Raw genomic sequence first — 27,419 nt, 5'->3', positions numbered from 1 at the left:
ACATATGATTTTAATGGAAATAAACTTTGTTCATGCATTTGCACAATGTTGGAAACTCTTCTTTTTCTACTAGTACAGCACAATCGAGCACTTGCCATGGTGATCTTGCAGCTCAGGAAAAGGAAAAGGATGAACGCACTGGCCCTCCACAGAGACTCCTCCCCCCCCACACACACACACACAGGAGTAGGCTATGAGTCAGTGCCCAAAGCAAGGCTACAAGTAAACACTGATTGGAACTCTTGCCTCATTTTTTCATTACTCCCAGTAGTTGAGGGGCATAGATATATATGTTCCCACCTCCTTATCAGAAAGCCGTGGATTATTCAGAAGAGCGATGGCATCATTGGCTGCTGTATCAAGAAAGAGATTCTGCAAATAGTAAGCTCTATCAAAGTAAATGACTGTAGCAACCGGTCCACCAGTAACTGAAGAAACTTGTTTGATATATTTTGACAGCTTGTTTTCTAAGGACTTGTCATTGTCTTCTGCAAACAAATGGGGAAACCGAAGGTGTACCTTAAAGTCATTCACAGACATGTTAAAATCCTTGGCATACTTTTTCAGTGAGGCATCATCCAGCCCAAATTGAGACCTGTAGAAATCGAATGTTTCATTTAGATTCTCTACGTCATCCATGATCATGCCACCAAGTGGAATGGTGGCAAATGTTCCAGCCATTATGGCCTCCAGGAAGACTTTTTGCTTCAGGGAATCTTTCTTATACTTAATGGTGGCCTCAGTAAGACTTTGCAAAGACAGTGAGAAGGCGTGGCGCTTGTGGGCTGGGAGATCCTCTAGGAGTTTGGTTTCCAGCTTTGGGAAGTCATAGTCTGACAAATGAAAGTTAGAGACTAGGAAGACTGGAGGCTCACTGGAGAGAACCTTATGAAGATGCTCTGAACAGTCATCTCGAATTTTCATGAGGACCTTCTCCTTATTGAAAGTCTTAGGCTTACTCTTCTGTTCATTACCTAAGTCATTGTCTATCTTGGTTCTGACAAAGTAGAAATTCAACCCCATCATTTTAATGGCTTTGGCAAGTTGGGCATCATTTTCTTTGAAGCGTGTAGACGAGATGATAATGAAGAAGTCGTACTCATTGAACTTCATTTCTGTTAGGTACCTTTGTGGTGGGAAGTTAGTGGACCCAATGCCAGGCAAGTCCCATAATATCACATTCGGGAGCTTTGCATGTGGGTATGCAATTCTCCTCATGGTTGTTTCTACCACTCCAGTGGCAGCTGCCCCTTCTTCTTCCTGCTCCACCCCCCTCAGGGCATTGATGAAAGTGGACTTCCCTGTTCCTGTTTCCCCTGTCACAGCTATGTTCAGAGAAGCACTCTCAATGTTTCTCAGTGCCTTTTGAATTACAGAAACAGCTTTCTGAAGCTCATTTTTCAGTATGTAAGCCTCAATCAAGGTGATGGTGTCCTCAGAGATGATTTTGCTTTCCCTCTTAAAATTCTTAAAGAATTCATTAAAGTTGGAAGCCCAAGCCATGGCTCTGTATGGAAGAAGCTGCATGGAGAAGAGAGGAAAGAAATGCTAGTCATTAGTTAAAGCAGGACAAAGCCTTGATGTTTCCTCTTATAGTAAAGCGGGACCCTCCCCCAACCCACATGAAATAGTATTGCCTTTCATCTCTTCTCTAGCTTGCAGCTTCTATTGCTGACCTGGATAGAACAAGTCTTCTTGTTCATGTTTTGCTTTCTTCTAGAAATTTCCTCACATGTATTGGTCTAAGTCAGACTTCACTTATTTTGTGAAGTTACCCACTGCAACATTTATTATCAGTTTTAAGACTTCTTTAAATTCCTTTATTTTCTTTAAATGAGCAAAGTTCATTTCCATTAAATTCCTCTTTTTTTCACTAAAATGAACCCATGCATGGTATCAACCCTAAACAAACAGAGCAGTACATTCAATGTAAAAGAAGCAGTACATATCCTGGCTGGGTACTCAACCTTAGGCAAACCCTTTACTAAGGTTGCATAGGTCCTTTGGAACTCTGGCCTCATTGTGGAGTTATTGTATAATGACAGAATGACACAGGACAAGGGGCAGAAAGACTGATTTGAAAAGTATGTCTAACTATCTGCGAGTTCCCCATTTTGTCTTAGTAGAAGTAGGACATGGTCTCTCTTAGGCAGACTCCTAAGATGCCACAGTGGGCCCTGCTTCCTGCTGTTCAGAAGTTCATGTTGTATGCTCCCCAGTACTGTGTTCTCTGGGTTGATGAGGTTGGAAATCAAGAGAAACTAAGGTTCAGAGCTTCCAAGAGATTATGCATCCAGTAAACACAGCCAGCACTGACAGGTAAATTCTGGGAGAACTCTGACAACCATGTAATGTGGTGTAGATTTTAAGGTAATAACATTTCTCGAAATCACACTGGCTTGGATACTCCAGAAAACACAAGAATTAACTCAGAGAAAGAGTTAAAACAAAACTATGGAAAAAGACTACATTGGAAATCACTATTTCATATTTACCTAAATTATTTATAGTGTATATAGGAACACATGCCTACATATGCATATCCTTTAAATGAAGTCATGATACTTCCTGTGGTTGACAATGCCTTCCTCTGAGCCACAGAGTAACAGAAACTTAATTGTCAGGCATGGGAAACTTCTTTTGAATTGTTTGTCAGTAGTGTCCATGACATTCCCCAAATACAGGCAATGGCTGTTGCCCTTACTTGAGCCCCAGAAGTTGAAGGTCTTTTTTCTGAAGACACCACAAACTTCAGATACAGAACTTGGAGAAATCAAGCTGAATCTGACCCAGAAGTCTTTCCCTAATGACTAGCTTTCATAATATCAAAAGGTGCTGTCATGTTGCCAAGGGAGGAAAGTGATAACCTATCTAGCTGTGACACCTATGAAGCACAATGATGATCATCACATTGCGATAACTGTAAAGGTGCAATTGTGGCATTTGTGTATTGGTGATAACACACCACTGTCTAGTTTGACTTCAGGCTGTCTGAACAGGAAGAAAATCATGCCTGGTAACTGAAAACCTAACCAACCATATGTGACTAGTGAGGTCATAGTCACATATGTGACTATGTGGGACTCTCACTCAACAGCCATCAAAGATGCTTCTTTTCAAAGCACTCAGGGATTACATCAGAAAGTCACAACCAGTCACAATGCAGAGAACAACTGACTGTGCAGTGCTCAGCCTCAGTTGATACATTACCACATAAGCCTTACACCTAAGGCAGGCAACACTGTGAAAGAGGGTGCAGAAAGACTACAAGAGTCAAAAGAACAGAAAGACTGCCGCAAGACTGAGTCTTCTAGATATGACCAGAATGATATATCTGTGAATTCTCAACAATGTGGCCATTAAACACACCTGAACAATAACACCACCAGTTGATGTGCCAAAGTGGATGTTTGAGAAATTGTATGGGTTGTCACACTTAGGTGAAGAGTCACAAGCAACAAAAAACTACAGAGAGGCAGAGTTACTTTTACCCAGAGATGAGCTCTCTAAACAGTTATTCTGTCCCTATGTTCATCTCTAATATCTGTCTGTCTGTCCATATGCTTGCCTGTCTATTTTGTCTGTCTATATATCTCTATATAGAAGCTACACTAAATGTATTCAGCAGATTGAGTTTAGGTATTTGTTTATAGATATGTTACAGTAATAAAGAATTAGAGACCATAAATTTGAAACGGAATGGGAAACAGGTCAACCTTCTTGTCCCCCACCCTCCTAACCACCACACTGAGGTAATTCCCCAATGCCTCAGAAACTTCTGATCTCCCAACTTGCAGTGCTTGATAGGCATCTCAGCTACCCACTGCCTGTCCTGTCAGAGTCACCAGATGTCTACCCACCCTCTTCCCCAGGACAGTCAGCATTCATACTGTTTTGTCTTAGGCACCCAAGTTCACCTGACCTTTGCTGACCACCCCACACATCAGAGCTTCTCTAAAAAATTGTTTTATTTATTTACATTCCAGATGTTGGCCCCACTCCTGATCTTCCCTTCTAGAGTTCTTCACCTCATTCCCCCTCCCATTTGCTTCTGAGAAGGTATCCCACCACCAGGTATCTGCCTTCCTTGGGGCATCAAATCTCTAAAAGATTAGGTGCATCCTTGCCCACTGAAGCCAAACAATGTAGTCCTCTGCTACCTATGTGCTGAGGGGAAGCAAGGATCTTGGACCAGCCCAAGTATGCTCTTTGGTTGGTGGTTTAAAGATTAAAATTCCATTAAAAATGGTAGTTGAGGTTAGAGATTAAAAATTCCTTAAATCATATGCTCAATGGAAAGGCTCACAAACAGAGTGGACCATATGGGGAGAGGTCTTAGGAGTTGAAGACAATATAGAAGAATTTCCCAGCAAAAATGTCCCCAAATTTAGGGACAGTAAAATACATCCACATAGATACAAGAAGCATGTGTAACTCCAGATACACAGGGCAGAAAGAGAAACTCCTGAAGTTATATTGTAGTGAAAACCCTGAATATACAGAGCAACGTGGTTTGCAGACTGCAAAAGAGAAACAGGAAGAACTTTAAAATAGGCCCTTCAGAGTAACATGTGACAAAGGGTAGAAGAATCCTTGAAAACTAGAGGTCCTAACATGATCTGCTGGATCTCCTCTGTGGCTCTTTCTGACCTGGGATTTTATCGCCTTGGGGCAGATGAAGAGCCTACAGCATAGACTCCAAGGGCATCTGAGTATCCCAACCTGGACTCTTTCTCCAAGCTTGACTGCTCCAGAGGACAACCAAGGCCCACAACACACAGATGGAAGGAAGGGGTTGCCTTCTTTGCTTTGGGATATTCTGTGGTCCAGAAGATGGCCACTGAAGGATACTCCTATGCCCAGGATGCTCCCTGAGTACAAAGCCCTGAGCTTTCCTTTCCTGAAGTCAGGACACCACTCCTCAGGTTATCACACATCTTGGGTTATTGAACATGCTGAACCTAGACACCCCTCTCTTACCTCAGCAGCAGTGACCTTGATCTGTGTCAATAACACTTCTGTGAATGCTCTCCTCTCAGGAAAGGTCTTTATGTAAAACTAGAATTCAGATTCAGGATGTTTATGAAGAGCAGACGTGAGGTGTGGAGTTCTGATGTCCCAGGAAGAACTGCATATAGAAAGGAGGAAGCCGTGGGATGGACAGTCTGATCTCCCTGAGTTTTTTTGTCCTTATTGGTTCACACACAGCCCTTGTTAACTACACTTTTCTCCCTGGATCTGAGGTCTATTTATCTAAACCACACAAGGTGGGGATGCTATAGTCAGAGTAGGTTTCAGTTTCTATTCCTGGAAATGGCTAGTTTGTAAGAGTCAAATGGCAACCCTAATGTGTTTTATAAAAAGAAATATCCAGAAATATGTTTGGAAGAGGTGCAGTAAGGTGGGTGTGTGTGTGTGGGCAGGGAGGATGTCTCTTTGGGCCCATTCTGAGGCATCCCTTCCCCCTGAGGTATCAATCACAGGAATAGAATAGTTATTTAGGGCATGGAAAGGGAGATTGGAAGGGGAGAGAGGAGACAAGGGAGAGAGGAGAACAGCAGAGAGTGGAGAGGGGAGTCAGCAGAGGGGAGAGGAGAGGAGTAAAGGCAGGCCATGAACACCTGAGAAAGAGGAGGGAGAGGAGTGGGGAGAGAGAGACAGAGAGGAAAGAGAGTAAGAGGGTAAGAGAGTGAGTAAGAGAGTGAGGTAAGGTGAGGTCAAACAGCTCTTTATAGTGAGTCAGGCATACATGGCTTTTGCCAGGTAACTGTGGGGCAGAGCCTAGAAGGAATGCCCCAGTCCATATATTCTCCTTTAGATAAGGTCTCCTACAGGCCAAGTTGTTTGAAGTGTAACGGAAAGCCTTACTAAATCTAAGGGGTGATCCTTTTAACACAGTTCACGGTAGAGACTCTGGCTTGCATGGATGGCTAAGGCACCTGCTGGACCTCAGTTACAGAATCAAGCCTTGCCAGATCTTTATTGTTGTTGGTCTACACACAGCCATGCTCTGCTGCAGTAATTATTTAAAATGCGGCAGCTGGCATAGCTGATTATCTAGGCTTCAGTGTCTCTGCCTAGTTCAGTCACTTGGCCAGAGGCCACATGCATGCCACAGCTAGAAATAACCAGCTAGCAAAACAAGCCCTGCCACCCACGAGATGCCAGCGTGGGAGATGGCTCTGCCAATCTTCCACGCTGTCTTGGCAAGGCTGAGCATTCCTGGAACCATCCTGCCATCTATACTGGCTCGGTACTGATGAGACTCTAATCCTTAGATTATCTAAAGGCTTATATATTTAGTAATGATCAGTAACAAGATACCCTTACAATCAGAGGTGTAACCCAATACCCAACCTAGATATACCAACTACCTTTGACTGCTACAGACAAGTAAATATCAGCCTATATGTCTCCTCTCTCCCTTAGCTCCTCCTACACTGCTCTCTACACTTTTCTGCCTGGATCTGAGCCCAATTTATCTCAGTCACGCAAGGGGGTGTGGTGGCTGTAGTCAGAGTAGGTTTCAGTTTTTATTCCTGGAAATGGCTAGTGTGTAGGAATCAAGCAGCAACTCCCACATTCACCTGTAGATAAGGTCACAAAGGATCCCCTGGATTCCTCTGGAAGACTGCTAACTCATGTGATAGCAGCTACTTCTGGGAAAACAATCAAGTTGGAGTCTTGGGTTTAGAGATTTACCAGTCTGACTTAAGTTTTGGTTTTAGTAAATTAGAGCTTTTTGATTAAAAAGAGACTGGCTAAGCCATAACCAGGGAGTTTTCTAGGTAAGGCCCCCGCTATTGCCAGCCAAAGGATTATAAAGGGAAAACACACAAAGTTAATATTTTGGGAAAATTAATACATATCTTGTCTGGGTTTGGGAGAGCCTTGATTCTATAACAGATGTCCAGCAGGTGCCTTTAGCCATCCAAGCATGCAAGCAACCAAACAAGCAGAATGCACATAGCAATGCTTAGCAGTTAGCCTGTTCAATCTTGCCACCCATTACTTGTAGAAATAGCCGGGGCAGTGAAATGTTTTTTAACAACTAGCAATTTTTAAGGACAGCCCAACTGTACTAGGAAGTGGTCCAACTCAGAATAGCTGGCAGGGTATGTTCCAGGTAGGAGCAGCTTCCGAGTGGCTTATACAAGTTAAAAACATCATTTAAAAACAAGCCTAACACAGAAAATTTATGCTCTGAACCTAATGTTCACCATGACACTTCTCAGTGAGCCCTGGCTGCAGACTTCATACAAGAAAACGTAGGAACAGCGAGGAACGGCTGGTCAGAAGCCTGGCCTTGAACCATGTGTCTCAGTGGCAAGTATGTTGTATGTCCTCAGTGATTCCATGTCTATGGGTGATCTTCACATGGTTAATTGTTTAGAAGCAGTGTGCAAGCGTCATCTCCCCGTGGTAGGAAAATGGGAAGGCTGTGAGCTTAAAGTCATCACCTTCTCCCCTTCATTAAAAAAAAACAACAATTTTATAGCTAATCAGTGTCCTGCTTCTTTCAGTCAGGGTTTCATGAACTGATCGGTATGAGTCTGTCTTAAACATGGTTGAGGTTTGGCCTTCTCATTGTGTCTTGGATTTCTTGTGTATTTTGGGTTAGTAGCTTTTTGTATTTTGCATTTTCTTTGACAGTTGTGTCAATGTTTTCCATGGTATCTTCTGCACATGAGATTCTCTCTTCAATCTCTTGTATTCTGTTGGTGATACTTGTGTCTATGACTCCTGATCTTTTTTTAGGTTTTCTATCTCCAGGGTAGTCTCCCTTTGTGATTTCTTTATTGTTTCTACTTCCATTTTTAGATCCTGCATGGTTTTGTTTAATTCCTTTTCCCATTTGGTTGCATTTTCTTGCAACTCCTTAAGGGATTTTTGTGTTTCCTCTTTAAGGGTTTCTATCTGTCTACCAGTGCTCTCCTTAAGTTCTTTGAGAGTGTTATTTATGTCTTTCTTAAAGCCCTCTATCATCATCATGAGAAGTGATTTTAATTCTGATTCCTGCTTTTCTGGTGTGATGGGGTGTTCAGGGCTTGCTCTGATGGGGGAGCTGGGTTCTGATGATGCCATGTAACTTTGGTTTCTGTTGCTTATGTTCTTGCTCTTGCCATTTGCCATCTGGTTAACTCTAGTGCTGCCTGTACTTGCTGTCTCTGACTGAAGCCTGCCTTTCCAGTTATCTAGCTTGTGTCTGATCTCCTAGGGGTCCAGATGTCTCTATGATCTTTTCCAGCTGCACTTATTACAGTGGTACCTCTAGGATACCTCAGGATATTGTGGCTCCAAGGTAGCAGTCCAGCTAGGTGTCTGCTGTTCTGGGTGCAGTGTCTCCTCTAGGATATCTCAGGATATGTTGTCTGACACTCTGAGTTCAGTTGTTCCTCTGTGGCTCTGGGTTGAGTGGACCTTCCAGTATGTCTCAGGTGGAATCCGGGGTCCACACAACAGCAGACCTGGCAGAGGTCTGGTCCAGGCCTCAGATCTGAGAACTAGTTTCTAAGACATTGTCCAAGTTAGAGCGCCTGGGATCCCTGCTTCCTCTGGGTTCTTGGAGGTTGGGGACAGAGCTACCACCCAAGATCTGCTCAGTGCTCTGGCCCAGACCAGAAGGAACCAGTGTTCCAGGCCGGGAGTGACTTCCTGGGTCCTTGTGGGTCCCAGTTACTCCCTGTTTAGGGCGAGCCCTGCTGTCTGCTTACCTAAGATACTGCCCGAGTTAGAGCGCTTGGGATCCCCGCTTCCTCTGGGTTCTTGGAGGTTGGGGGCAGAGCTGCCACCCAAGATCTGCTCAGTGCTCTGGCCCAGACCGGAAGGTCCTTAGTCTACCTTTTATAGCACCCAGAATCACTTGTCCAGGGAGGCATATGATCTATCATGAGCTGGACTTTCCTACATTAATCATTAAATAAAAATGCATGACAGCCATTGTGAGGTATGCCTCCAATCCCAGCACTCAGGAGGCAATGGATAGTGATCTCTGTGAGCTCAAGGTCAACCTGGTGTACATAGTGAGTTCTAAGACAGAGCTATGTAGAGACACACTGTCTCAAAATCAACAACAAAAAATCAAAAAAGAAAAAATGCATTATAGACTTGCCTAGTGAACAATCTTATAGAAGCATTTGCTCACCTGAGATTCTCTCTCTCTCTCTCTCTCTCTTTTTAAAATGATTCTAGCTTATGTCAAGACCACATAACACTAGTCAGGATACACCATTCCCACTAGAGCTGGCTCCAGCATCTCTCTGACTTTTCTTGGATCTTCTCTCTGAACACTGCTTGGCTGATGGAAGTAACTAGTGATCAATTGATGTTTAGAATGGAAGATTCCATGCTCAGAAACCTTGAGTCACTTCTGTATGTGTCGCACACACCCTCTGTGGGTCACACACAGCTTGAAACACCAAAGACCCTGCTTTGAAAATTGATAGCAGGAGCAAATGGAAAGTAAATAACTTCAGACTTCACAGGACAACTGTGTCTCTTTTCTTTCTATGGCACTCTAGTGGCCCTGTGTGGAGTGTGGAAAGTAAATAACTTCAGTATGCCTAACTTGACTGTGTCTCTTGGTTGCCCCTTTCCTCATGTGTTTGGCAATGCTTTTCTTATATAACTTTGATTATTAACAATTTACCACAGCAGTCACTGTTCCAAGAAATTGCAGGATTTGTGTAGAGTTCTGTGACTGGCCAGGTGTATTGGGTCATCTGTCACACAGGAACATATACCTATTACACACATAGGCACATTATACCAGCTTATAGAAATGACACATGGACAGGCCCAGCACTTGTACACATGAATGAAGACACAACTTTGTCCTTGATCCAGGATGATAAGGTCACTCACCATTTGCTTTGTAACTAAAGAGGAAACCATAGTGTCTTCTCAGAGAGACTGTGGTGTCTTAGCTCTGAATTAAGCAGACATGGTTTCTCCTGGACATTGGGACATCCAGCTCATTCATACTTAACTTCTCCCACTGTAACATGGAAGCCCCATGATGCTGTGGAATGCTCTCCACTGCTCTTCTGCTATTGTAGAGGTAAAAATAGATGGTGTCCTTTCTCCCCCTTTCATACCTCAGAGTATCTTCAAGGTAAATTTGGGACAAGTCATATAATTGAGTCATGGCTCCAGCTATCTGGAAGCCAGACACAATACCCCAAAATTTCAATTTCTAGAACTATACTTTAACTCCTACACAGAAACAAAACAAGAGCTATGATTAGTTCTCACACAAGAACCCACTAAGTATGTGAAAGTCTCTGTATAGGAGAAGACAGAATCACTCTGTGCCTCAGATCATCAGAAATAGGATGCCTGGACCATGGTGTCAACCTCCCACTATCTATACTCAGCCTGACATTCAAAATGAAAATAAACCCAAATCACATCGAGCTGGAAAAATATTCCTCAGTTTGAATGAACACAAGCATGTAATTTATTCTTCTGATACATGTGCTAAAATTATGCAGAAACACTGTCAATAGAACCTAAACCATCCATGTTCAGAGACGACATCACCAAGGATAGAACATGTCAGCAACAGCTTCTTCTCCCAACATGGCAGCAAATGGTGATAAATGGAAAAAACCACGGAAGTAGATTAAGTATGGAGCTAAGACCAGGTGCTGCGACACCACACCAAGGCTGAGTTAAGCATTAGACATAAGTGTATTAGGACAGCTGTTGACCTGCTCCTTTTCATCCTGAAGCCTCATTGCAGTTGGAAAAAGCCTCTGCAATAGGATACAGGGGCAGGTAAATGGTCACCAGGAGCAGACTATTCAGTAGAAGCTACCAGAGTGTACAAAGAGTGGAACAGAAAGAAAAGAATGTAGTGTCTCAAGAGAAAAACAAAGAGAAGAAACAAATGCATTAACACATGTTCTCTTACAAGAAGAGGGAGAATCAGGAGGGATAACTAACACTAAAGGTCTTTGAAAAAGTCACAGGAAACCTATTGCTACAGAAGATACCTGAAATATAAAAAAGAGTTTAAATGGAGCAACACTGTAATGGAGGGAGCAATGTCTCTCCCAGACACCATGGACTACCAAATAAAGATCTCAGTGTGAAGTATAGATTATTTCATTTTGAGTTGTTGGTCATTGGAATCCTATAAACCCCTAAACATTCTAGGCTATTACCATTGCTCTTGGTTACTTCTCAGAACTTGACAGTAAGATCTTATTTCTGAAGGCACCACACTATGGAGTCACAGGGCCTGGAGAAATCAAGTTGGTAATGATCTGAAAGCTTCATTCCCACTTTCATAGTGCTGCAAGTCTCTAGGCATGCTGCTGGAGAAGAAAAATAACCAACAATATAACCCAGCTGTGAACCCTGTGAATCCTACAATAATAAACGCTCTGCCAAGATACACACTCTGGCACAGCAGTGACACAAATGTTCTGGGGACAAACAATAACTTTCTGACCAGATTTAAAGTTTGTGACACAAGACCAAACTCATGCCTGGTACTGTTAATTGGACTAAAAACCCATAGCTGGCTAGGACATAGGTCCTAGCAGGAGAACCTAATATTATTATTCTGCTAAATCACATAGTGATAAATTGCTCCTAAGTTTTCATGAGTACTTTGTACTTGAGATTATCACATCTTTCAACTCTTATCAAAGAAGCTCATTTTGCAGTAGTTGATGATTCACAGAGATGGACATCTCACCAGCATGCAGAGAATAAGAGATTGTGGAATACAATTCTCCAAATGGAATTCTACACCACATTCCTCTCCTGAACGCACATGGATCATTGCAGAAGGGAAGGGGAGATTGTAAGAGCTGGAGGTATTGGAAATCTGAGAAGCACTATATTCTGGATATTGTGAGACGGTTGCATACATGAAATCTCAGAGGCTGTGAGCAGCATGCACAAGACCTGCACAAAATCAAGCCAGGCAAAACTAGCATTTTTGAGAGAAGGACTCATGAGGTCCCACCCCTTTCTGAGAACCTATTAATTGATGGCTTCTTTGAAAGAGAGAATCAGTTTCCTCAGGGATGTGTTTTCAGAGAGGCTACCCACGAGCCAGTGGATGCTGCTGTACCCATGTGCATACAGGCAGCACAGGTGGATGCGGTGGACTTCTTGAAAAGAGCAAATTGCTACATGTGGTGGCACATGCCTTTACATGTAGGACTAGGGAAACAGAGCAGAGTGATCTCTGTGCTGGAGACCAACCTGGTCTACATACTGAGTTCTAGACCAACAAGCATAATATAGTGAGATTGTCAAAAACAAATGAACAAACAAACAGAAACAAACAAATAAACAAACATGAGAAATGACATTGGGATAAAAATATGGCAGTGGAGATGAGGGAGAAACAGGAAACTGTATGATGGGGTTGATTTCATGAAAACATCGTATGTACGCATGAAATTCTTAAACAATAAGAAATTTAAAAATTAACCTCAGATATATCCATAAATAAGCAAATTGGTGTAGTGAGACTCATCAAAGCCTAAAAATGATGCTCTAATGGTAAAAAAAAAAATCTTGTTGATTTGATTAGAACAAACTGTTTAACTTTGTTGATATGTTGTACTGTCCACATAATAAAGACAAAAATTGCCTGTGGTTCAAGATAATGAAAAGATGTTTAAAGATATGGAAGTTCTGACTGAATAAACATAATTACATGTTGTATAGCTGTGACAGTTAGTGTTAATTGTCAACTTGACAGAATCTTGGATCACCAGGGAGATGGGTCTTTTGGGCAAACCTGTGAGGGATTATCTTCTTGCATCAACTGATGTTGTAAGAAAGCCTATCTTCACCTTGTGCCAGACTATGCTCTCATCAAGGAATCCTGAGATGGATAAAATGAGAAAGGGAACTGAGTCCTAGGAAGAATCCATTGCTCTTTCCTGAGTGGATGGGATGTGACAGCCACTTCAGCCAGGATGGACTGTATGTTGAATTGTGAGCCAGTATAAAGCCTTTGATCCTTGTATTTTATTACAGGTTATTTTTATCACACAACAGTGTGACTTTACATAGCACCTTGTCTAGGTCATAGTACTCAAGTATTTAGTTGCTTTCTACTGTAGATATTACCATAAAGGTATTTAAAAAAAAAAAAAAGATTAAATTTTAAATCAGGAGGCTTTGAATTCACCAGATGACCTTCCGTCCTCTGAATGCACCCATAAATCAATGATAATTTTACAGAGATAAAAAACCAGATATTGCCTAAGAAAAAGAAGAGAGATGTTTTTTTTCAGGTTATTTGGATTCAGGCTTCAGGATTGACTCTTTCCAGGACTGTCAGCCTGAAGTGAAGATATGAATCACAAAAGTGTGAGTCAATTCAAGAGGAGGGAGGGGAATTGGGAGAAGGGGGGATAAAGGTAGAGAAAGAAAGGAAGAGGGAGGAAAAGAGAGGGAAAGAGATAAGCATGGTTAGGTTTATTCCTAGTTTATTGTTTAGAGGCTATTGTGAATGAGAGTGTGTCTACACTCTCATTCTCAGTGTGCTTGTTATTGGCATATAAAAAGGCTACTGATCCTTTAAAGCTAATTTTATGTCCTGTGACTTTGTTGAATGTTTTGATCAAGAATTTTTCTGGTGGAGCTTTTGGGATCTCTTATGTGTATCATACCATCTACAAATAGGGATCATTTGACTTTTCCTATTTGTATCTCTTTAATTTCCTTCTCTTGTCTTATTGCTCTGGCTAGTACTTCAAGCATTCTATTGAAAATGAGCGGGAATAGTGGGCAGCTCCATCTTTTCCCAGCTTACCGGGGTTGCTTTAAGATTTTCCCCAGTTAGGATGATGTTGGCTATGAGTTTGTTGTATGTAGCCTTTATTGTGTTGAGACATGTTCTGTTAATTCTATTTCTAGAAAAAAAAATTTTTTGAGACAGTCTCTGTTAATGTATCGATGGATGTCCACCATGCCTGGTTTCTCTAGAATTTTTATTATGAAGGCATTTTGGATTTTGTCAAAGGCCTTTTTTGCATTTATTCAGATGATCAGGTGAGTTTTGTCTTTAAGTACAAATATGTGATGTAGTTTACTTGTTGAGTTATATATGTGGGACCATCTCTGTATCTCTCTGAGAAAGCCAATGTTATCATGGTGGTTAATCTTTTAAAGATATGTCTGTATTCAGGTTTTTTTTTTTTAACTGAAGATTTTTGCAGCTATTTTCATTAGTGATATTACTTACTATTCTGAAATTTCTAACTGGCCTGATTTGTGCAGGTCTTGCTGGAGTAGCCACAGCTACGCTCCCATGTGCACTATACATGCCATGTCCAAAGGACAACATTTCACACTACTCTGCATTCTCCAATTCTTACCCTTTTTCCTCCATCTCTTCCGTGATGTACCCCCAGGTCTTGAGGTCAAGGGAAGATCAGTATAGACTTTGCAGTCCACGGCCAACCTCTAGTCCCCTTTTCTCAGTACCACCATCCACTAGAAAGAAGATTCTCTGCCTAAGGTTGAAAACAACACATGCTTATACTATGAACATAAATGCATAGAAGGCAGTTTGGCAAGATGGCTATTTAATGAGACATCAGTAGGCCCTCCCCTTGGGCCAATGAGTTCTCTGACCTGGTATAAATTCCCTCTGTGGAGCAGGCTTCCAATATAATTGAGAGCTGTTGGTTACTCCCGTACCCAGAACTGGCACTATTTTGTACATGGGCACATCTTTTCTGCAGGTCCCAGACAGTTTTCTTTAGAAGAACCCAACATCCTAGAATCTTTGGAGAGCTGAAACCTGGAGAACAAACTCAGGTGACAAGAGGCTTGTGGCTGTGAGTGTAAAGGGATATGTTCACAGCATTGAGGAAGGGTTGGTGACAGCTGAGGAACTTATTCTCTCCACCTCTCCTCCAATAGGTATCTCTGTCTAGGTCTATATGCCTCCACATATCCAGGGAGCCCACTGAGGTTTCTCCACAGCCCAGCAGCTGGCCCCTGTCACTCCTCTCAAGCTCTAGTATCACCTTTGCTCCTTGTTGCCTTCGTACTCACTGAGAAAACCTCAAGAGCTCCAGACCCCTGCAGACAGCTCACAGAGAAACCCCACAAATGTCTACTTAATGGACTCCTCTCTCAAACATCTGCCTAATGGAGACAATACCCAAACCTGTACCTAATGGACACCTTTCCCCTCTGCAAATGTCTACCTAATGGACACCTCCCCTAAACATCTACCCATGGAGTCCCCCCCCCCTCCCCGCCCACTCTCACAAATGTCTACCTCATGGAGTAATTGCTGGGCTCTCCTCAGAAACACGATTCTATCATCAGGTGTGTGCTGAACCCTGGTCTTGAGTTGTCTTGGTGGTTCTGGACCCTGTGAGCCCCCAGGTTCATGAGTGCCTTTGGAGCTGAAATAAGGTCTGCCAGCCAGTGTTCCTGAGAAGTATGATGAGGTAGACCCATGGCACAGTCCTTCCCAATAGGTGGCCTGTTTCAGTCATTCACTGGTGATTTTGTAAAATCCCCCACCTCTTTCATCTTTGTTCCAAGGAATCCTTTGGCTTCAGAGAGCTCATTCCCTTGGTGTCTTGGCTAAGTGACCCTTCACAGGCTAAGAGAAAATTGTCTTCCTGGCTTTCAATTGTCCAGTCTTCTTTTCATTCTCTGACCAAGTTGAAATCATAAAGTGTTCCTTCTTTTTTTTCAGGAAATGGTTATGCTGCCCAGAAAGCACACAGCAAGAGGTTAGTTTCACTTTTGTTTCCTGAAAATGCATAGCTTCCTTTCTTTATAAACACTGGGCCTCATTGCTCCAGAGTCCATGGAGGCTCTCCCTATCCTCTCTTCTCCTTGCTGCTTTTCTGAAAGAGGGCAGACCTGTGCAGTTGGTGGTGCCTGTGCTGTGGGCTGCAGTGACCAACAGACTCAGTATTTTCTACTTCTCAGATCTGGTAAGTGACAAAAACCTTTGCTTCAGTAGTGACCTGGGATTTGGCTTTGTGTACAGAGGGCAGAGCTGGCTTGGATAGGCAGCAAGTTATGTCTTCCATCTTTCACAGATAGGAGTAGTGGATCTGGAGCTGCCTTTTGGTGCCAGTTCTGTGAGAGTTCTGAAAACGTTTGGACTGAGCAGAATGTTTCTGGGTGATCTCATAGGAAACCATACAGAACTCACTGTAAAGTAGCTGTATCTCACCACTAGAGAGCTAGGTCATAACCCTGTGAGCTTTCCATAGTTAACAAAAATCTAAGTAACATTTCATCATTGGCACATGAATAAAGCTGATTTGCTGAGGTCTGAGGCTGTCCATTTTCCTCCATGAGAGACAGCGGGGTAACCTCCATCTTCACACTTACAGAATATACTTGAGAGTAAGCCTGTCTTGTTTATTTAAGATGCTGAAAGATCTCTACTTGTTCTGATGTGTCCCTTAGATAATTAGTAATCAGAAATAAAATAATTACTTCTCATGTTCTTGGTCTTTCTCCCTGCACTTCTTCCCCCTTGCTTTTCTCTTCCCTTTCCTTATCCTCTGCCACCTCTTTCTTCTTTGTACTGAGATTGGACCTTTGGCTTCATAAACCTTGACCTATGCAAGGCCTCTACCACTAAGCTGTATTCCAAGACCTTTTGTTTTTTATCTTTAATTTAGAAATATATTTATGTATGTGTGTGTGCATATGTGCGTGTCTGTCTATGTGTGCATGTCTTTGTGTGTATACGTGTGTAAATTTGTGTGTGTGTGGGGGGTGTTACAGACATGCTATGGCACATGTGCAGAGGTCAGGGAACAGTTTTGGGGAGTTAGACTTTCCTTCTACCTTATGGAGGTGGGTCTCTCTTGTTTCCATGACTATGCTGTATACTATAGGTAGTCAACCTGCAAGCTTCAGGCTGCATTCTCCTACGGCTCTTATCTCAAAGAAGGATTGGGGAAGTTGCCAATGTGTGTCATATCTGGTCTTTTATGCAGGTTGCATGGATTAAAGGTCACCAGAGTTACGTGACAAGTGGTTTTACACATTGACCCTTCATCCTGGCCCTGTTTTTACTTTTCATTACCATCAAAGGATTTTATTTTGGTCAATGGCACATAATAGATATGGCAATTGTGTTGTTTGGTTTTTAAAATATTACTTAAGTATGCAGTATAATAGGTTGCATTTAAGAACTTTTATAGTAAATTTTTCTATAAACACAATCCTTTCTTCATACATTCCTTTATATTGTTTCAAATGTAAATAATCTACAGACCCAGACATAAGACTATCAACTCTAATGATCTAGAAGTCCACATATATTTTGTAGTTAGAGAAAGCATACATTCTGAAAAAGCATACACTCTGGTTTTATCAATAATGTGCAGTGTGCACTGTGCTTATCAGCAATCAGGTGCTGATCACCAATTGTTGTCTCCTAACGTGGTCTCCTGAGAGTAACCCTTCAGTTCCTTTGGTAGAGGCACCATGGGTTTTTAAAAACATGAAAATAACCAAAGCCATTTTTTAAAGGCAAGATTTCACTATGTTGCCAATGTAGCCAAGACTGGCCTTAAAGTCACAATTCTGTCTCTACCACCCAAGTACCTTGTGCACTTAGCACTGAACTTAGCCAAAAGCTGATGTTTGTTTAATAACAGCAAAGAAGTTGATTTGTCAAAGTCCAACTCCAACAGTGAGATCAGTAATCCAGGCTCTCTTTGTAAAACAGGCGCTCTTTGTAAAACAGGCTCTCTTTGTCTCTGTCTGTCTCTGTCTGTCTCTCTCTGCCTCTCTGTCTCTGTCTCTGTCTCTGTCTCTGTCTGTCTCTGCCTCTGTCTCTGTCTCTCTCTGTCTCTCTGTCTGTCTCTGTCTCTGTCTGTCTCTGTCTGTCTCTCTCTCTCTCTTTCTCTGTGTCTGTCTCTCTGTCTCTCTCTCTCTCTGTCTCTCTCTCTCTCTCTCTCTCTCTCTCTCTCTCTCTCTCACACACACACACACACACACATTTGGTGAATGAAGCAAGGTTCCAACAACTGTATTTTTTTTCTTTGTCCTTACATAACAAAATAAAATCCGTCATGGAGGAAAAAAATCACAACACAATCTCCTCTTAATCATGAATTTTTATTACATAAATGGTTATAAGTTTCATATTTTTAAAAAACAAGTTATTTTAAATCCCACATCTGATCACTCAGCTTCTCATGTGGTTCCTTCTCATAAGTCTACCCCCTAAAATAACAGCTTTTCTATTACAGATTAACAGAATTTGAGTAAACCAGATACTTTTAACAGGCAGTTTCTTTTGTACTGGCAGGCAGCAGTTTGTGGTTACAAAAAGGACATCACATTATTCTAATTCAACACAATAACTTATAGTTATAACTTATAACTTATAGTTAATAAGTTAACATAGTTAACGATGTACCTATTCTTATATTGTTTTCATAGAAAAGTAAATGTGAGTGCTCTTAATCACTGACCCAGCCCTCCAGATCTTTCTACCATCATTTAAATGCTATCAAATAATATACAATTTAGGAATCAATAAAACAGATTAGAACATTGTTAGTATTGCAGAACAAAAACCCATTGAGATTCTGTTACAGGAACAGAGCTGAACCATTACTTTTCTAGATTTTCTAGAATTTATTTTTGAAAAATCACCTTGGTAGGTTATAGCTTAGGGTAGAAATAAAAACACTATTATTTTTAAAAGGCATACTTATAATTTGTTGATGCACACTTCGTTGGTTTTTGTTTACTAAACTGGAAATTCTTGTTTCTTCAGAAAATATGGCATACCTTTGCTTACAGACAGGAGCAAGTTGTCCCCTGAGAGGCTTCACCCAGGGGCTGACTCAGACAGATAGAGATACCCCCAGCCAAACAGTGGATGGAGCTTGGGGACACTTATGGAAGTATAGGAGGAAAGATTGCAGGGCTGAAGGAGATAGGAACTCCATAAAAAAGACGAACAGAGTCAACTCACCTGGACCCTTGGGGCTCTCAGAGACTGAACCACCAACCAAAGAACATACATTGTCTGGACCTAGGCCTCCCCGCACATATGTAGCAGATGTGTATCTTGGTCTTCATGTGGGTCCCAAACAAATGGAGCAGGGGCTATCCCAAAAGCCTTTAACTGTTTGTGGGATATGTTCTTCTAGCTGGGCTGCCTTGTCTGGCCTCAGTGGGAGAGGAAGTGCCTAGCTTAACATAGACTTGAAGTGCCAGGATTTGGGGGGGGGGGGTATGGGAAGGGGAGATTCAATCAAAGGAGAAGGGGATAGGGGATGGGGGAAAGATTGTGTGAGGGGGTGACCAGGAGGGGCCCAGTGATCTGAAGTGAATGAGTAAAAAAAATAAATTGAAAAAATGTATACTTGTTTCGTGATTAAATGACCATTTAAGATTTGTTAGGTTAAAGAAAATAGTGTCTTCAAGATACAATGGGACTGGTGTACACACAAACTCTCAGAGACTGTGGCAGCATGCACAGAGCCTGCACAGGTCCAAGCTGGTTGGCTTCCAGCACTGTGATGGGGAACTAGGCATTGGCCCTCAGTCCCAACAAGGCTATCTCCAGTTAACAACCAATCACAAACAAAGGAAAATTTAGTTTCTCCAGGGGATTCTGCCTGGGGATACAAACCACTCTTAAGGGCAGGCCCATGCCCCTCAGTAGATGGTCAACAGAAAAGGAGCTTCAAGGTTTATTTTTGAGGATATTTTTGTCACATATTGCTTTATTTGGCCTTAAAAAACCTTACTATTGTATATTATGCTTTACAAGTTTGAAATTTTATGGTATGTGTGTGTGTGTGTGTGTGTGTGTGTGTGTGTGTATGTGTGTGCGCTCCTGTGTGCGCTCCTGTACACACATACATGCGTTTCTTTTAGTTAGTTCTTTTTCTTGTTCGTTTGTAGAGTTTAAAAACCCTTGTTTGTCTTCTTTATTTACCTGTCTATTTTCTCAAAGAAGAAATTAGGAATGAATAGAGTTGGAAGAATGAAGACGGTTAGAAAGTTATGAAAATAACTTTATTTTTAATACAAAATTATTAGGTAAGCATTCCATGTACTTTTAGGCAAAAACACAAAAAAGAATTTTGAATATTATAAGTCTCGCTTTATACATTATTCTGTAGGGCTCTTATGCATATAAATCTTAGAAAGAAGAACTTTCTCAAGACTCTCCTAAGATTTAGGTGGTTCAAACTACAAGTAACATTAAGCTCAACACTGACATTGCTTTTAAAATAGAAGTTTCTAGAAGTTTTCATTCTTAATTTAAGGATGTTCTGGTTTACACTAGTAAACTATTTAAGGTGTTTTGTTTTGATCTTTGTAAGTATTTTTCTGCTAAAGAGCAGAGGGGAAGAAATGTTTTCTGTGCTCTTAACTTGAAAAGTAAGACTATAGAGATCAAAGGGAAAGGACAAAATTCACAAGTGGTTCCTGGCATCCTGTCAGCTTTCCAGCCCAATGCAGTGGAGTTTACAGCTGCAGAGAACATTTAATCCTCAGTTTTATGATGGAAATGTTAACATCCCTAGAAGGTTCTAGTAACTTCAGGTAGAGCAGAGGTGTACATCTGGCTATCACTATGAAGGAGGAACACAAAACACACAGTAATAAAGCATGGGGTCATTAGGAAAACAGTAGTAGGACCCATAGGAGATACATTTCTTACTTCTCTCTGCCACCCACGTGACACTAACTTACACGACCACAGATTTATATTCCTCTGAGAAGAAACACCTTCCACACGGTTGCATGCAGTAATATCACTGCACACTCTAGACTGCAATGAAGCCTTCAGCTTTTCTTGCAGAGCTTGGTGCATCTCAGAAGACCAGCTTCTCCTGCTTCAGCAGCCTCTGAGTCTACTCCTTGTTCATAAAGTCATAGGCAGAGTTCATGTGTGAAAGCCAGTGTTCTTACCTTATTTAGATCTGCATTGGTGGTGGTGGCCCTGGCACAGACACAGAGAGGCAGGAGAGAGACCTGGCCTGGAATCAAGGCCTTCCTTTGTCCTGGGCAATCACAAGGGTGACTTTCTGCACCAGGTGGGCCCCTGTCAGCAGCCTAAGGATGGTTTGATTTGTATGTTTTAAATTTTGCAGTAGTCTTCCCAATTTGCTCAAGTTGCTCATGAACCCCTTCTGTATGCCAGGCAGGCCTTAAACTTGCTGCCTTCCTGCCTCTGCCTTCTGACTAGACAGAGTTATAGGACATAATAAAATTAATATGTTTGTTTTATCTTGTTTTGTTTGAGAGCTAAGAGTAGTTCTTCCTTATCCTGAACATTGTTTTTGAAGGATCTGCATAAGGAAAGAAAGAGTTGTTCTCCATTAGATAAACCCTTTGTCTTCTCTTAGGAACGCTAATGTATTAGTGTATGTGAGGTATTGAGTATGCCAATTTTACCACTGCCCATTATACACTGGTGTGGACATATCACCTGTTGTTATAACCCCATGAATACGGGCAGTTATTATGAGGGAAATGAAACAACAGAAATTCATTTTCTTTTAGTTCTCGAAGCCAGAAATCTTTTTAAAAAATATTTATTTATTTATTATATTCATATGAGTACACTGTTACTATTTTCAGACACACCAGAAGAGGGCATCAGATTCTATTACAGATGGTTATGAGCCACCATGTGGTTGCTGGGAATTGAACTCAGGACCTCTGGAAGAACAGTCAGTGCTCTTAACCGCTGAGCCATCTCTCCAGCCCCAAAGCCAGAAATCTAAAATTAGTCAAAATTAATTTTGTACTTGAGTTTATCTGAATAGTGCAAAATATTCATTACTTTAACCTCAAAAACTGTTAACCTCGGCACCCAACTCACTTCTGCTGTGTAAATGATAATTCACAGATTCTGGGGGGTTGATGTGGATATCTTTGGGATCAATATTCTGACAGTGAAAAAGTGGCTACTGTCTCCTGAATCTGAGACACAGACACCAATGAGAAAGAGAAGTGTGTCTTCTTCCAGAATATAAATGAGATGCAGCGCCATGAACCACCTTGTGAGGACAGGAGTGGCCCACAATGGCTACTGTGTCTGGAGGGTGGGTTTCTCTTTTACAAATCCTCTCTTCTTACCTCTTTGATCTTTTTCCCTCTCACAGATCTTCCCTGGTAACCTCCATGGATCAGTTCATCTCAGCCTTCCTGAAGGGTGCTTCAGAAAACAATTTCCACCAATTAGCTAAGGAGTTTCTGCCTCAGTACTCTGTCTTAATCAGTAAGGCAGGAGGCATGCTCTCTCCAGAAACTCTCTCTGCTATTCACAAAGCCCTCCAGGAGGGAAAACTCTCTGATGTCACGAGCTATATTCAGGAAGCAATTAGTGCTGCAGAGAATGCTGTCCTGGAGGTGGCTGTGATCGGGGAGTCTGGGACTGGCAAGTCCAGTTTCATAAATGCCCTACGAGGGCTGAGTCATGAGGCTGAGGAATCTGCTGATGTCGGGACTGTGGAGACCACTATGTGTAAAACCCCCTATCAACACCCAAAATATCCCAAAGTGATCTTCTGGGACCTGCCTGGGACCGGGACTCCCAATTTCCACCCAGACACTTATCTAGACAAAGTGGGATTTGCTAACTATGACTTCTTCATCATCATTTCATCTTCCCGCTTCAGCCTCAATGATGCTCTCCTGGCCCAGAAAATCAAGGATGCTGGGAAGAAGTTTTACTTTGTTAGAACCAAGGTGGACAGTGACTTATATAGTGAAGAGAAAACCAAACCCACAACCTTCAAGAAGGAGAAAGTCCTTCAGCGTATTCGAGACTACTGTCTGGCTAATCTCAACAATATTGGAGTGACTGAACCACACATCTTCCTGATCTCCAACTTTGATCTGGATGCTTTTGATTTCCCAAAGCTGGAGGAGACTCTGCTGAAGGAGCTCCCTGGGCACAAGCGCCACATGTTTGCCATGCTCTTGCCCAATATCTCTGATGCTTCCATTGAGATAAAGAAACATTTTCTTCAGGAGAAGATCTTCCTGGAGGCCTTGAAGTCAGCAGCTGTGAGCTTCATCCCCTGGATGACCTTTATTAGTGGCTTTGATTTGCCTCAACAAGAAAAGTGCTTGAAGGAGTACAGAAGCTATTTTGGCTTGGATGATAAATTGATTGAAGAGATTACTGAAAAGCTGGACACACCCTTGGAAGACATCAAGGGCCAACTCAAGTGCTTGGATTTCTGGTCCATTGTAAAGGATGACAGCATAATAGCACAAGCTAGGAGTGCTGTCGAAGCTTTTTGTGCCTTGAAAGGAGGCCCTGCATCTTCTGTCATCCAGGCTTTGAAAGTCTACTATGGGCGCACACAATTCCTTAACATAGTGGTTGAAGATGCTAAACATCTTTTGAGAAAGATGGAAACAGTAAATGTTGCCTAGCCAAACAGTAAGTGGATTTCAGGGCTTGTGTGTCTGAATCGGCAATGGAGTAGGTTGTCCTTCCACCAGACCCCCAGCCAGCTCTTCCCTAAGATCCACAGATGTGTATCCCATGCAGGAAGTTCACTGCTTTTCTTTAGAGATCACTACCATGCATGAATTGGTTTTGCCCATGCCCTGTTTTCTATGTTCATTGATTTATTATTCTTGATAATAGCCAGCAATAACATACCATCTGCCTCTCTGTGTAAAGAGATTACCTGTTTCTGATTCATTTGCATCAATAAAAAATGTTTTTAATAACAAGATGAGACTTAGACATCACCATTTCCCAATTTTTTTCCGCATTTAGCGTTTCAACACCATTCTCACTGAACTAAAGAATGATCTATAAACATGAGACATGTGGTTAAAGTCACAGTAAACATTTGCCATGGGAAAGTGCAACATGCCCAAGAGGTGGTGACAAGATGAAGGAGTGAAGTAGAAGACCGAGGAAAGAGCAGGATCCAGACGAGGTCAAAAGGGAATCTGTGGTTAGGAATACAGCGCACTAATGTGAGGACAGGTATGGCCAGTTGCAGGAATGGCAGAAATCTGATGCCGACTTAGGAAAGTAGAGGAAGTCAGAGAATGAAGTCAGGCAGAGAGGAAACCAGAATCACTTCAAAGAAGGTGTAACATATGAGTTCGATTTTTTCCTCAAGGGAGGCAGAAAGGAGACTGGGTAGAAGAATGGCCTGGCAGATCTCCTCAATAGAGGAGCACTTTAAACATGACTGTGGAGAGGCCAAGTTAGAGCTATCACCTCTAGGAAGCTCTCTGTAATCATCCCAGAGGAGGTCATGATGGTAGTCGGGGTTCAGGAGGTAGTGACGGAGATAGAAGCATTTGCTTTGGAGTAAACATGGAGTATGAAGTTTCTGAACTGGCCATGGGGAGGCAGAGACTGGATTGTGGGGACAACCCCTGAGTGACCAGGAGAGGAGTATCACTACTACCTGACAGGCATGGAGAGGAATGGGAGGAACTGAAGTGAGGAGAGGGATCTGGGGTTCAGTTACATTCACATAGTCAGAATCTTCTGACACATACAGACTAGAAGGAGGGGTGTAAATAATGTGATAGGCTGAGTTGGGTGAGTGGGTACAGTGAGATCAAAGTCTTGACACCCCAGAGACACCCTGTCTTCCAGGTATCACTGTGGAGATATTGAGCTAGACCTACCTACTTTATTTTTTATTTTTTCAAAACTGATAATTCATTGGACTTTTCCCCTTTTCCTTTGGGATGAAGTGCATTTCCTTCATGACTTAAGGTTCACTGATAAATCTCCTTGAGACTGAAGGTTTTGTGGTAAGTGTAACTGAACCTCCTTTCTTCTTCATTTGACCTGAGACATGTTATAGTCTCTTCCTTTCAAGGTGATCACCCTGGAATTCCAGACCAGGTGGTGGAGAAAAACATAGCTGTTCTGTGCTCTCTTCCTGGAGGGTGTAAAAGGGTTGGGTTTGAGTTTTTGTAATCAAACACTTAGAAGGAGAAGCTAGGAGGTGTCATCTAAGGGGACAGGTGTGGTACACCAGATTTTCTCCTCAGGGTCTGACTGAGTGTCAGAGGGACTTTGTAAGATCAGTTAGCTGGCTGGTGAGATGGTTCAGTGAGTAAAAAGCATGTGCCACACAGGCCTGGAGACCTAAAATCAAATCTCTGGACCCATGTAAAGAAAGCAAGAGAAAATCAACTCCACAAAATTGTTCTCTGACATTCATACATACATGTACTATGGTACAACTATCTGTTTCCTCCCTGCCCCCCACAAACTACAATAATAACAACAATGATAAATACAAAAATTTAAAAAATGAATTAGATGGCATGTTGCCTGTTGCAATCTGACAAAAGTAAAGACAAGAATTAGGTTACCTTGCTGAGTCTGGACATGATCCAAAAACACCAGAGGAAAGCTTGCTGGAGTAAAGTGACATGTGGTCCATGTGTCCCATCTGGCTTACGTGCAAGGGAGAGGTGCTGGGGAGTCATCTCAAGCCCTTTCCTGAGGCATTCTGGGAAGGCTTGCTTCAAATGTAAAGTGCATATAAGACAACATTGGTATTAGACTTTGTGATTCTCTCATATGTGAAGCCTAGATTTAAAATGATGTGTGTGTGTGTGTGTGTGTGTGTGTGTGTGTGTGTACTCACTTATATGTGAGGATGCATTTATAGGTCACGAAGCCAGAAAGGAGATCATGAAAGGGGAAGAGATCTTATGGCTAGTGGAAAATAGAGATGGCAGTGGAATACACACAATAAAAAGCAGAAATTGGAACTAACTGGAGAATGGGGGGGACTGGCTGTGGGGAAGTGGTCATGGGGGATGGCAATGGGGGAGAGAAGTAATTCATAACAAAGTTTAATGACATATGTGTTGGGATTCAGTCCCAGGACAAGAGGCTGAAGTGCATATTTAACTTACCAAAGTGGACTTGGCCTCCAGGTTCTCCCAGCATCCCTTAGTCCCTACCTGTTACAGGACATGGCTTGCATACCTGTCCTCTGCCCTGAACTTTCCAGCTGAGGGGCTGGGATTCCCCTCCCCCAGAAGCTCTTCCCTATATAATGCAGACATTTTAGTCTCTCTCTCTCCCTATCTCTCTGCATTTTCTTTCTTCCTGCATGTGGACTCTCTTTCTGTTCCCTCTCCCCTCTGTCTCCTTTTGCATGGGGACTCCCCTGGACCTCATTCCTTGGAATCAGTGAACCCATTCAAGGGCAGCTGCCTAATAAACCTGCTTTGGTTATATTCTGATCTGGCCTGAATTGGCTCATTTTCCCAGCAGAGAATGACTTATCAATGTGTATGGAGGTGCCATGACTAAACCCTTACTTTGTGTGTTAATGAGTTGATTAATTTACCTTCCTTGTTTTTATGCCTCAGTGGGAATGTCAACTGTGTTTTTGAAATGAAGCTCATGAAATCCATCTCATCTATTCTGGCCAACACCCAGAGCCTACCCACTTTCCATTACAAATCATCCCCACTCCCCTACTTACCTTTGAGTCTCTGCTAAACACAGGCTAACTGACTTCCTTGCTATAGCAACCTCTGAGTAAATATTCCATGTTTGCTTTCACTTTGGGTTTTTATTGTCTATTTCTACAGGGTCAAAGAAGGATCAACAAGGAAGCTGCAAACCAAATGACGATGAATCACATAATATCCAAATGCATGGGCTGCGTCTAAGGTTGGCTTGATGGGCTGTATAGCTTTAAATGCCTGTATTAAAAACAGAAGAAAAGGTGGACTTGGTAAAGAGCCATACTGTTTCAAAAGGCCTCAAACCAACAACATACCCAATCCCTCCTCCCAGCCCCCGCCACACACTCAGAAGACAGAAAAGCATAGTCAGTCCGAGAGGAAGTGGAGAAATAAGGATCAGAGCAGGACAGAAAAGATTGCAAAAACCAACTGAATGAAAAGAAGAACTAAGAAGGGAAGGACATGACTGGTCCCAGGTTTTGGATTCAGATGAATGAAAAACAGAAATAAAAACAAAAGCAACGTGACTGGCAGGTCCTAGGTAAGTTGTAGGAGAAATTTTATTGTAGATAAAAGAGAGTGTAGTCAGAGGCCAAGGCATCTGGGAGAGTCCAGAGTGGTCAAGACCACACTGAGCTGAGTATAGGAGAGAGGGAGAGCAAGGGAGAGGGAAGAAGGGTCCAGGTACAGTAGCCAGGAGGCCCAAAGGTATAAAGAGAGAAGGTAACCAAAAGGGTTGAATTATTTAGGGAAGAATGGCCCAGCCCCCTAGGCTTGAGAGTTGGGGGGGGGGGATGGGGCAGAGGGGGTGGTGGGTGGGGTGATAGTGGTGGGTGGTGGGGTGGTATACCAGCCCAGTAACAGTTAGGGACTGAGGGATTCAGGGAAAACATGGTGGCCAGATCCACTTGAAAATGTTAAATAGGCATCTCAGTCAGAGGGCTGAAACCTAACATCCCAGCCTTTTGGTTGATAATAAG

At 42.3% G+C, this 27,419-nt stretch overlaps 2 protein-coding genes across 12 annotated transcripts; one reads left to right on the top strand and one right to left on the bottom strand.

Moving 5' to 3' along the window:
- LOC117711711 (T-cell-specific guanine nucleotide triphosphate-binding protein 2-like) lies at window positions 1-27,148 on the bottom strand. Of its 7 annotated transcripts, none has more exons than XM_076936973.1 (4): window positions 26,454-27,138; window positions 25,324-25,476; window positions 14,355-14,492; window positions 1-1,521 (listed from the first exon to the last, which is right to left on the bottom strand). In XM_076936973.1, exon 4 carries the CDS (start codon window positions 1,501-1,503, stop codon window positions 259-261), a length of 1,245 nt encoding a protein of 414 aa, XP_076793088.1. In that variant the 5' UTR covers window positions 1,504-1,521; window positions 14,355-14,492; window positions 25,324-25,476; window positions 26,454-27,138; the 3' UTR covers window positions 1-258. The 7 variants fall into 7 exon arrangements, 5 of the variants coding, with proteins under 5 accessions (XP_076793088.1, XP_076793089.1, XP_076793090.1 ...); XR_013111315.1 differs by lacking the exon at window positions 1-1,521 and adding an exon at window positions 10,533-11,321 and having other exon boundaries at window positions 26,454-27,148; XM_076936974.1 differs by lacking the exon at window positions 26,454-27,138 and having other exon boundaries at window positions 25,324-26,440.
- Window positions 13,283-23,703, top strand: LOC117711020 (interferon-gamma-inducible GTPase 10-like). Of its 5 annotated transcripts, XM_076936969.1 has the most exons (5): window positions 13,283-13,344; window positions 13,894-14,028; window positions 14,724-14,799; window positions 15,698-15,734; window positions 22,116-23,703. In XM_076936969.1, the coding sequence occupies exon 5, from the start codon at window positions 22,135-22,137 to the stop codon at window positions 23,395-23,397; it is 1,263 nt and encodes a 420-aa protein (XP_076793084.1). In that variant the 5' UTR covers window positions 13,283-13,344; window positions 13,894-14,028; window positions 14,724-14,799; window positions 15,698-15,734; window positions 22,116-22,134; the 3' UTR covers window positions 23,398-23,703. The 5 variants fall into 5 exon arrangements, with proteins under 5 accessions (XP_076793084.1, XP_076793086.1, XP_076793085.1 ...); XM_076936971.1 differs by lacking the exon at window positions 14,724-14,799; XM_076936970.1 differs by lacking the exons at window positions 13,894-14,028; window positions 14,724-14,799 and having other exon boundaries at window positions 13,286-13,344.
- Window positions 27,149-27,419: the final 271 nt, after the last annotated feature.

Source organism: Arvicanthis niloticus, chromosome 6, assembly GCF_011762505.2.
Source record: "Arvicanthis niloticus isolate mArvNil1 chromosome 6, mArvNil1.pat.X, whole genome shotgun sequence".
NCBI classification, from domain to species: domain Eukaryota; kingdom Metazoa; phylum Chordata; class Mammalia; order Rodentia; family Muridae; genus Arvicanthis; species Arvicanthis niloticus.
This window is presented reverse-complemented; position numbering and strand designations above follow the sequence as displayed.

What these genes read in the sequence shown, in the direction of transcription:
- LOC117711711 (XM_076936973.1), bottom strand. Translation starts at nt 1,503, where the DNA reads ATGGCTTGGGCTTCCAACTTTAATGAATTCTTTAAGAATTTTAAGAGG.
- LOC117711020 (XM_076936971.1), top strand. Translation starts at nt 22,135, where the DNA reads ATGGATCAGTTCATCTCAGCCTTCCTGAAGGGTGCTTCAGAAAACAAT.